General features: G+C 38.3%; 1 protein-coding gene across 1 annotated transcript; it reads right to left on the reverse strand.

The window, feature by feature from the left end:
- Positions 1-1,053: 1,053 nt before the first annotated feature.
- Positions 1,054-10,160, reverse strand: LEP (leptin). Its single transcript, XM_018557082.1, has 3 exons — positions 10,124-10,160; positions 2,710-2,881; positions 1,054-1,611 (listed from the first exon to the last, which is right to left on the reverse strand). Exons 2-3 carry the CDS (start codon positions 2,857-2,859, stop codon positions 1,240-1,242), a joined length of 522 nt encoding a protein of 173 aa, XP_018412584.1. The 5' UTR covers positions 2,860-2,881; positions 10,124-10,160; the 3' UTR covers positions 1,054-1,239.
- Between the last annotated feature and the right edge of the window lie 1,701 nt (positions 10,161-11,861).

Consider the following 11,861-nt stretch of genomic DNA (forward strand, 5'->3'; position numbering starts at 1 on the left):
CTGTCATGCTTTTATATTTGTCTGTGTGCTGCTGTGGAGTTTTTAAGCTTGACCCTTTCGATGACCCTTAACAAAACGAGAGAAAATTTAAAGGTTTTGAGTTGTCACCAGAACAGAAATAGAGGGAAAATCTACCAATGGGGACACTTGTTGTGGTACCTAATGTCTATGATGGATTCCCCCTTCACTTTTGAGAGATTTGCTCTCACTTCCTTTTGGGTCTACAAACAGGAAGTGAAGAAAAATCAGCCCTAAGAAACACAGATGGCAAAAAACTGGCAGCGGTTTTAACCATTCCCTACTCTTTCCAAAGCTAAAAAAAAATGTTGGCATCAGTTATATTTTACTTGGCCGACACACATGACAATTTGTACTTTATTTGTGTAATGTCCTTTAAATGTACCAAAACAATTTAATGAGAAAGCCTTTCTAATCTGTCTGTTCAGATTCTAATAGCAGTCCTATCCTATTTTTTTTAACCGGGGGGGTATTGAAAAACTTCATAAGTATTCTTGGTAGGCTAAACATGGAATTAAATGTTTGTGATGTAAAAAAATATTTTTATAAATTATGAAAGATACAGAGAAGAGGTGGTGTGGTCTAGTTGGCTACTATGTGGAATTGTAAATTGGTTTCATGTTTAGGGCAGGAGCTGTCCTTACCTTTTTTTACGGTGCTTAAAAAGGCCTAAATATTCCTAAGGTTTAAAACTTATGGTGCATAAGGGCACCTTTAGTTGGATCCATTTAAACTCTCTGTCCCCTGAATGTAAACATAAGATTTTCTGTTAGGGGATGTTTTTGGCTTCAAAGGTGTCTTAGCATTCCATAGAATGTTTAAAACTAAAACAGTGCACAAATTCACACAGGTGCTTTGCTCCAAAGGGAACAATTGGTCTTAATCTAAGTAATAGCGCATTTTGGTCACTTTGATATCATCTTTAAATAAAGGTTTTATGAAAAAACAATGATCCTATCTTCTGTCCATACTGTTTGTGTTGAAAAATGTGGGAAAGTAACAGCAAAACGAGTCAGTGTGTTGTTAACGATCGTTTCCAAAGATTTGCTGGAATACAGAATATGACACTTCTTATTACGATGTGAGTAACCTAATAGAAGCACAGCTTCATTAGGATTGCAGCAACAGGCATTCCTGAATTATAAATATTGCAAAAGGTTTGTCCACTCCAGACCATTCCATTATGTCTGTGGATGAAATTAGTCTTGGTTCACATATATCTTAAACTGTTTTTTGGCAGTCTGTGATATAATCTAGGTGCTTCACGATGCTGTGTAATGATTTCTGAAGACGGTCAAGTGTCACCTTTTCCATGGTATAGGAGGCATTTTCATATTGTTCCTTTAAGTTCACCATTACGTTGGTTTGTCTGGGCTCTGTGACTATGCAACCCATAATTCGGTTGAGAAGCTGTAGCAGGCTGCGAAGGTTCTCTATGTCACTCAGCATTTGTTCTACATTTTCCATGGGGATATTGGCTAAAATCTTCTGGAATATTTCAAGAGTCTCATCCATCTTTTCTAAACTCTCCAATATCTGCTCATCTGGAATAAAATCCAAGCCACTGCTTTTCAAGCTGCTTGGGTAATTGAACTGTGGAAAAGTAAAAATTATTGTTAATTAATTTTTAAATGTTAGCTATACAACTTCTATCAACCCTCTACCTACATGCAATGGCATTCTTTTGTAAGTAGTGTCATAAATATAATTGAAAAACTTTATTTGTTAGTGCACAAGAATTAATAATTTTGTCTATTTTGGCCATTTAAATCCACAAAAAAAAAACTAAAAGACATAGCCACTGTACAATAAGAACAGTCCAGCTCTGATAAAGTACATTTAACAAGCTTCATTGTCTAAAGGCATACCTGTACGATATTATTAACTTAAAATGCCTAGTTCTATATCAATATTTTTCTTCTTATATTGTTCATGGTACTGGCTGCCAGTGGGCTGTTTTATACTTGGCTGTAAGTAGTGCCATACATACAGTAGATACTATATTGGCTTGGTTACCATGCCTCCTCCTTAAGCATCTTTTCCTGTTTTCTAGCTTTGGCATTATTTTCATTACCTTTGTATACCATTAAAGTTCAGTAATAATAGTATATGACCTTCATGGCTATTGTTAAAGCCCAACTCCAGCCAAGATGAAGTGTGGAAGTGCTGGAACTTCCATCAGGTTTCAGTTGCTGCCTGTGTCCCCTATAAAAAAGATTCTCTCCCACCTCCAGTTCTGTCTGACCCCTGTCCCCTGGACAGGAAGATAGGGTAAGGCCTTATTCACATGGCCATGGCCATGGTTTGAATTGATTTGTACAGGCACAGGAATACATTGATCTAGGCAGAGTATGACCATGAATGGCCATGTGAATGAGGCCTAAATCTTCCTAATGGGGGCACAGACTGCAATAAAATCCTGACCAAGATTTGAAACCTTCTGTACTCCACTCCGCCTTTATTGCGGTCTATGTCTCCATTGGGGGATTTCCCCTCATCAACCTGTTCTGTCTGGCACGTGTCAAATAAAAGAGAGTTTCCAAAATGGGACAAAACTTTGGCCAGAGTTGTGCTTTTTTTAGTCACGATATTAACAAATGTTCTACAGAAAAATATTAATTTCAAATTGATCAGCGTTTCAGCACAATAAATGTTGGACTGATATAGATATCTTGTCTGGCTTTATCTTACCTGGATTGGATGTTCCTGGATTCTGGTGGTGAGTATTCTTGAGAGTAGCTTTGCATCAGCCTTAACCCGGTCTGTTTTTAAAGAAAATCCATGGCACAGAGGAAGCCACATGAAGCTGAGTACACATAACGGTAGTACAATGTAGTACATTGTGTTTTTCTTTTACCCAATCCTATAATGAAACATGAGTTTAGTAAAAAAAATATAATGGATGCCATTTGTACATAAATGTATGCTGATTTCATAATTTAGTATTCTTTCTCTGGCCAAATGAGTTCTTTCTCTGGCCAAATGAGTTTGGAGTTAAAGTGACACTAAACCCAGGAGTTAAATCTTAGAAATGCATTCAAGTACCTTAACTATTACCAAAAATGTAGCGTATTTGTGTATCACTCAGCTGTAGGCCCTAAATCATCTCCGACACTGTCCTTACTTCTGGATGTTGGCTACTTTTGTTCCCCATGGTCCCTGGGTGTGTTTTAAGGTTGCTCGTGTGATGGACTACAATCTCATGTTCAGTTAGCTCATTTGTATTAAAGTTATAGTCCATCAGGGGAGGGAGCTTCCTTCCATCAGAAGGAAGCACAATGTCAGCATGAATTCAGAGATGATTTGAGGACCTACAGCCCAGTGATACACAAATAAGCAACATTTTTGTTAATAGTTTAAAAATGCACTTGAGTGCATTTTTAAAGGAAAACTATGGGGTCAGTGTTTTTCCCCATAGTTCTCCTTAGGGTAACGGGAGGACACAAACTAGCGTCCTCCCGTTACCCTAAGCTCAGTATACCGCGAGCTGTAGCTGTATACTGAGACGCCGCAGCCGGAGCGGATCCCGACTTAGATAATGGGATCTGCCCAGCTGCATGAGTGACAGCTGTCTCTGCCTATCTAGAGGCAGAGCCAGCTGTACCCGCCCCCTACCCCGTCCGTTCCGCCAGTCAGCGCTGGCAGATCAGAGCGGGGAGAGGGGAATCCAGCCCCTCCCCTGTCACGGCTCTCTACAGTGACAGGATCGAGAAGTGAGCGAGCGCCGATATGTGTTCGCTCACTTCCCGATCTACTGTCACAGGTCGGCTCAGATTATGAGGCTGAGTGAAAATCACTCATAATTCTTCTTTAAGGTTCCTTCCCCATACAGAAATATGAATTTGGCAACTTTTTTCCAAATCTAATCAAAATGATTCCTTTGTCAGAGTTGTACATGTGGCACTTTAACAGTAGAGCCCATGAACCTTCATGTTATACTGGCTGAGGATATCATCCTACTAACCACAGGAGTTTCCTACTCAGATATACTGTATTTACAGCCATGCAGTGCCCATGTGAACTGAAATTCACATCAGTTATGTGTCAAAAATCTAAACCTCTCAGTTTTATCGTCTCCATCAGCACACAGATCCTGTCATGGTGACTTTACTATACCTAATGTCAAATCTGCTAAAAACAGTAATCCCTCTATTCATGTAAGTATGCTTTGGTGCTTGTGTACTCAGTCATTTCCCCTTTGGGCAGGGCCTTACACAGATGAATTATATAAAGTACATAACAACTGGTTACTAAATACCAGTGTATCCTCAATTCACCTTCACTGTTTCATTTTCCATTTCTAAAGCATTCATTAATGTTTCCTTGATGACTCCATCAATGACAGCTTACTGAGAGTTAAATATGATTTTGTTTCTTCTACAGGAATTTTTAACATCAGTTTCCATGGTGAAAACAACCATCTTTATAATTTGTTATTTCAGCTAAAAGTGTTTGATTTAATCCATCATTAACTGCGGGATGATGGCGTCATAACAATCAATAAAATAAAATAATCAATAAACAAAATGATGATAAAAGTCCTAATACCTAGGGTCGGATTTTTTGAAGGCTGTATGTTTTACTACATTTTGTAATTGGAAAGCTAAAATGTGCAGTATTTTACACTGAGGCTGCTACATCATTTTAAAGCATTATAAATAGCGAAATAAGAGCATTAAATGTGGCATTTTTTCTTGTAAATGTCATAAAGTGTGCAGTAATAGCGTAAAGCCAGTAAGTAGGGTAGAAGGGAGTCATTTTATGCTAACTTCAAGGCCTAGAGGAAACTCACAGGGATAGAAATATTGCACTTGACTTTGCTGACTTTTTTTTGGAGCTGGACTCCAGTCACAAAGACCTTTCATTTACACATGTTCCCCAATAGTCAAAGATGGTACAAATCCACTTTGTGTCCATCAAACACCTTTGTAAACCCAGATATAACCATATATAAGTAGGGGTGTCATCATCACTGTGCTACACATGCCTTTGCATAGAGCAGAGCTGTGGGAGGGGCCCCACATTCTCCACCCACTACAGACTGTCTGCAAAGAACTAGACAAGGGGGTGGATACAAGACCATTCTTATATTTAGACAACATTTTGCTTTTGGAGTTCAGTTTTAAAAGTACAGGTTACAGACAGAGCTTAAGGGTAAGCAAAGGTAAGCAACCTCAGCACTTCAGCTGTGGTAAAACTACAACTCCTATTATGCATATACTGATAGGAGTCATCCTGGTGGCTCTCAGAGTCTTGCAATGCATCATGGGACTTCCACAGCAGCTGGGGTGTCGAGGTTGCCTACCCTTGTTATAGCTTAATTGCTTAGTATCTCACTGACCTGCAAAGAGCAGGCTGGACAGGAGTTTAGACTTTTTAGACTTTACTGGTCTTATGCCAATTTCAGGTCAGTGATTGACTTTATAGTAAAACCAACATTAGGATGACAGACACCAGTGGCAGGAGTTCAATCTTAAAAGTGGGTGGCTACTTTTGCTGTCCATGGTCCCTGTGTGTGTTGTAAAACATCCACCGCTCCAAGCCCACTTCTGTCATAGACTATAACTTCAATACAAATTGGTAAACTAAACATGAGATTGCAGTCCATCACGGGGGCGAGCTTGAAGTGGTGGCTACTTTACAACACACACAGGGACCATGAGGAACAAAAGTAGCCACCCTCCAGAAGGAAGGACAGTGTCAGCATAAATTCAGAGATGATTTGAAGATCTGCAGCTGAGTGATACACAAATAAGATACATTTTTTGTTAATAGTTAAAAGAGAACTATGTCCAAACCCTTTTTGTCCTTAGTTCTCTTTTTGGCCACAGAAACTGACCAAAAACTGAGCAAATAGCAGCCTCTGAGCATTGCCCTCTATATGCTGACAGCACAGAGCTGCAGATGGGAAAGATCCTGACAATATTTTCGAGATCTGCCCCACTACCTAATTGACAACTGGCTCTGCCTCTCTAATTCCAGAGCCAGCTGTGTGCCCCCTCTGTCAGCACTGGAGGAATGGAGAGGGGATGGGGGAATCCCTGCGGGAAGCGGTGAATGACAGTCACCGCTCTCTGCAGGGAGAAGATCGGGAACTCAGCATTCAGAAGTTTGTGGTCGCTCAGTTCTTGATTTATAGAGCCAATGTGTGACAGCTGACATGGCTCCTTGTGCTGCTTCTTTCTCCAAAGTCTGAGCTCTGCTGTACAGGGATTACGAGAGGCTGCTACCAAGCCAAAGTCTGGTACTTTCACTGCTAGCATTCAAAAATATATTTAATAATGTATTTTTAAATACAGATGTGCATTAATTGTGTATATTGTATTTGCCTGGAGTTCAGTTTTAGGGCAATTATTTTAGTAGTATTTTAAGATAAATGTGCATTATGCTAGTGAAACGTATGCAGATTGACATAAATTTAGGAAGTCCATTGACAACCCCCTTCTGAAAATGCTAGTTGCCTAGCTGTCTCTGGATTTAATACTTTAAAACTGATTTGGAACAAGTAAATCAGGAAAAGTCAGTGTAAAGTCAGAAGTAATCTGGATCCTTGTCAATGACTTAGAAAGTACTGAATCCACAGGGTCAGTATGACAGCCCAGTAACCAGCGTATATGCAAAAGGAGATGACAGCAATGACAGTCTTTCTACTTCCTCATCTTTACTACAGACTCATTTACCATTAATACACTTTTATATCATTTACAATATTAAATCCCACATTTCCTACACGTCAATATATATACTCTGGAGAGTAGCTTTTAAGTTTTACAATGAGAATCAGTATCAATGTAACATGTAGCTCATCTTTGATTCTTGGCTGCAAGATAGCTGACAGCAATAAAGATATGAACATCCTATTTAACATCCTATTTCTTATTGTTGGGTATTACCTTCTTATGATTAGTATACTTATGTGGATTGTTTTAATATGTTCTTGTGGTATACCGTGATTTCTCTGCATTTTTTGCTGCCTGTGGCTACTGGCTACATTATGAAATGAGTCAGGAATCTGAAGAATGACCTTATGAGTGCAGTTCTTTTTTGACTCTGACACGTCTGCCTGGACTGACTCACTAAATCTTTGCCTTCCCCTTTGCTGGGAAATGACAGCCTCTTTGCATTCATGCTTTTCTGAGTTTGCAGTGTGTTAATAGCTATCCTGTTATACTGAAAGTAACATGTGCCTCAAGGGAACAGAAAGGAACTGCCTATCAGAGAAGCTTTTGGAGAATGCGAACGATTTGGAAAATGACAGGGGTCTTTTCCCGAACTGGTCTTGGATCTTAGGAACACTCTGTTCACTCTTCTGCTATACAAATACACAATTTCTCATAATTGTGTGGAACCATTTCTTGTAATCATTCTACAGCAGAATATTCACTTTGGTGGAATATACGTCATTTCTGTTGTTTAATGTTGTTACTTTAATACTTTTCCAATTGATTCTTCTGTAGCCTCTTGAAGCTAGGAGTCAGTTTAAAGAACATGTCTTTCAGGTTTGACCAATATGTATGCTTTGTTATACTTATATACTCAATATTTTCACACTGGCCATGATCTCCCCTTAGGGACAAATTTATTGTATTGTTATGCAGGTTCTGGGGAGGTACATTGGTTTGTAGTAGCTGTTTTTGATGTTTACCATGACCCCTCCATTCAATCTACTCAGTACATAGTCCACACGTGACCATAGCAGTTACTGGGAACTTTTATTCCAATAATATTTCTATATTATTTGGACATTGGGGGTTTTCTGGTCAGCTATAAATTAGTCTTTGGATATACTGAATATTGTAAGGCTGAGTATGTGGGCAGATGTATTTGCTACATAATTTTACTTGTTTTTGCACATATTCTTTCCATACTATTTATTATCGGCTGATGCCTCAGTTAAGTAATATTTTTGACTTTTTGTATGATTTAAATGCTTTTAAATGACTCTATTAAATATTATTGTTTTATTCTGTCATTGGTAAAGCTTTTTTGTCCCCAGATCTCTTTTTGATTACACCTTTTGTCACTCTTCTAGTGAGTGGGTACAGAGATGTTTGAAACATTTTTTTGTCCTTGGCTATGGATAGTTACAAGGTTTGACAGTTGACATATTACACTATGCCATTTCCTAGAAAGATATGAAAAATAAACTAATGTTTGGCTTGCTGAAAGTGATTTAAGCTGTAACTGCTCTGGCTCTGGCTTTAAAAGGGAAATTAGTAATTCTTAGAAATGTGAGAGATTGGGAGAGTAGAACAGAACAATGAAGTGAATTAGATATAACCTGTAACATCAGCGCTCTCACCAAAGGAAATGTTTTTACGTTTTTAGGGGTTTTTTTTGTAATTTTTAATTTTTACCTATATAAAAATAGAAAGGCTGCTGTAGACAATGTTTACCCATTGACACCCTTTTTCAGTAAAGGTGTAAATAACCCAACAAAATGTTACTGGTTACAAAAAACATTCAACCATGTTTTCAGTATCCCTCCTAAGCCAAGCATAATCCAATATGAAAAGAAGTGTATTTTTTATTGTTTTTATTTTTTTTCCATCATTTTTTAAATATTTGTATTTATTTATTTTACTTTACTTGGGCATTTATTCTTTAACTTTTATAAATGGCACAAAAACGTAGTGGTGAAACAGGAAGATGATCACCTATACAGACGCTTAGGGGAGAGGGTCAAGTTTGACTTCAGTTCCTGAAGTTGGTGTTTGTATATTAGATTGCGCCAAGCTTCAGGGCTCCCGCTTTGCTCTGTAAGCTATTTACATATGCATGCATCCATGTATCTGTGGTTGGTTTACATTTTGCCACCTGGGCATACCCAGGACTTTCTGCCCATTATCTTACTCTGCAATCACAAAAGCAAAAGACACCCTAATGACATTCATGTGATAATGTATACTATCTCCAAGTGTGTGCATCGTTACTAGAAGAGATATATGCATATATATACTTGTTTGAATTCTTTTTAGGATTTTTCTTATGGTGAAGCAGTAAAGGGGTTCAACGAAAGTGACAGTGATCAGGTAACTGTTCAAGGAACTTAAAATTGCACTGGGATATTTTCTAGCTTGGTTTTCTATTTTGGGCCTGATCCTTTACTCATTTTCTCCTATACCACCATCACCATAAGGCTAAGAATCAAGAGACACCAAAAGCTCCGACAACTCACTCCATCTGCCATTCTCAGGTAAATATCTACCTAACTATGGCCACCTATAAGCATTTATTGGCAAAAACATAATCTCTATTAGTATGATTATACAAAACTCCCTATTGTTATCAATGTACAAAATGAATTCTACATTGCAACATAATGATAATGGATTAAATAGCCTATTAAAGCATCACCAAAAAAAAGAAGCATTTATACTTTTCTGATAGGACCAGAACTTTTTTACATAATATAAAAATTGCAATTGTTTAAGTCTAGAGTTACATGAAAGGAAAAGCCAAAATATCAAAAAATCAAGTCTCAGCTAGATCTGGAAGAGATGAATGGGCACACCTGAAGTCATATGACTCTTCTGACTAGAGTCATAGTTAGTAGCATATGAGGACGCAAACAAGCATTGTTCCTATATGAGTAATAAGAAGCACACCTGGAATTTGCAGCGCAGGATAGCGTACTTTTATAAGATAAACCGGGGAGTACAATTCTATAGGGAATTGGGGTTATGTTCCAGCATGAAAAAGAACAGGATGTAGGGACTGGACACAGTGGTCATCTTCTTAATAGTAAATCAAGGTATTGTGGCAAAATTACTTACTTATTAGTACCAGTTTGGTTCTATGACACTATAGTTTTGACTGTTATACTGTGTAAACTGATGTTAAAATACACCTTAACATAACATTCCACCTAGAAGTAATCAGCGGAATCACAACTGCATATTTACTAAGCCAATTATTTAGAAAAGCTAAACGTATCATCTCTGATGACTGGGATGACTTAATCTAAAGTCAATAGATATCTGTCTATCTACATTTTATCTATTCACATTATGCAGCATATTCAGTCCTATCAACCCACAATTAAAAGGAATAACTGTACACCAGCTCCATCACAAAGAATTCACACAGAAAAGCAGTGCCTTACCTTTACAAGTCAGCCTTAGTTTGAATGAAGTATGAGTGAAATCCCAATTTTTGCTGTCTTTATATAGGGCAGGCCACATTGCTTAATGATGATATTAGTCATCCAACAAGGAATGCTGTCACTTATTTTCGCTGTCTATGTCACTTCATTCAAGTTTATAGCTGTTTTATGACTGTTTACACAAGGATGATGTCACATACAAATGTAAGCTACATCAGGTTCAGTTTACTATGTATTCTGATATGATCACTTTGTGTTTTTGTGTGTGTTTGTGTGTATCTATCTATCTATCTATCTATCTATCTATCTATCTTGAGAGAGAGAGAGAGAGAGAGAGAGAGAGAGAGAGAGAGAGAGAAAGAGAGGGATACACACACAGTGACAACAAAAAGTATGTGAACTCTTGGAATTAACTGCTTTTCTGAAGTAATTTGCCATGAAATGTGATCTGATCCTCATAGAATGAGGGGAATTTATCAAATCTGGAGTAGACAAAATCTGGAGCAGCTTTGCAGAGCAACCAATCAGCTTCAATCTTTCATTTTCAAATCTTAATTGAACAAACTGAGGAGAGAAGCTGATTGGTTGCCATAGGCAACTGCTCCAGAATTTGTCTGCTCCAGTTTTTATAAACTCCCCTCAATGAATGTGCTTAAGCTGATAACACACAAACAATTCAATTTTTTTGTGTCTTTATTGAACACACTTATTAAGCATTTACAGTGCTGGAGGAAAAAGTAAGTGAACCCATGGAGTTAATAGGTGGTCGAACTTCAAGAAAGCAAGCAATGACCTCAAGCAAGCACTTTCGGTAGCTATGGAACTGCTTCAGCTCAGACACATATGTAGGATGTCTGGTGTGAATGGCTCTCTTGAGATCATTTCACAGCATCACTATGGGGTTAAGGTCTTTCATTGAAGTAATTAGGTGCCAAAGGAGGTTCGGCCACCTATTAACTCCATGGGTTCACTTACTATTTCCTGCAGCACTGTGAATGTTTAACGGGTGTGTTCACTAAAGACACGAGAAATTAGAATTGTTTGTGTGTTATCAGCTTAAGGCTGGGTTCACACCTAGGCGTATTGAATATGCGCGAAAAACACGCGTTTCCGAGGGCTACTTGGCTGTATCGCAATGGAAACACCCGACCAAAACGCCCCAAAGAAGTACATGTACTTCTTTGGGCGTAGGGCGGTTTCCCACGCGTTCATACTCACGGAAAACCGCCCAGATGGGAACCATACACATTGAAAATAATGGCATTTCCCTGTTTGAGCGTTTTTCCGCGAGTACGAAAGCGCGGAAAAACGCCCAGGTGTGAACCCAGCCTAAGCACACTGGGGGGAATTTATCAAAACTGGAGCAGACAAAATCTGGAGCAGTTGCCCAGGGCAACCAATCCGCTTCACTCTTCAGTTTGTTCAGTTAAACTTGATCAATCAGTCAGATTTCAAAATGAAAGAGAGAAGCTGATTGGTTGAGATGCACAGCTGCTCCAGATTTTGTCTGCTACCGTTTTGATAAATCCCCTTCATTGTGTTTGTCAATTCTTGTGCCTTAGATGAGAATCAGATCACATTTTATGCCAAATTGCCACTGTATAGATAGATAGATAGATAGATAGATAGATAGATAGATAGATAGATAGATAGATAGATAGATAGATAGATGTAGCAAAGGAAAAAAAGACACATTGGGGCTGATTTCCTGCATGGATTTATATATATATATATATAT

The sequence above is a fragment of the Nanorana parkeri genome, unplaced genomic scaffold, assembly GCF_000935625.1.
Source record: "Nanorana parkeri isolate BGI_ZX_2015 unplaced genomic scaffold, ASM93562v1 scaffold265, whole genome shotgun sequence".
Taxonomy (NCBI): Eukaryota; Metazoa; Chordata; class Amphibia; order Anura; family Dicroglossidae; genus Nanorana; species Nanorana parkeri.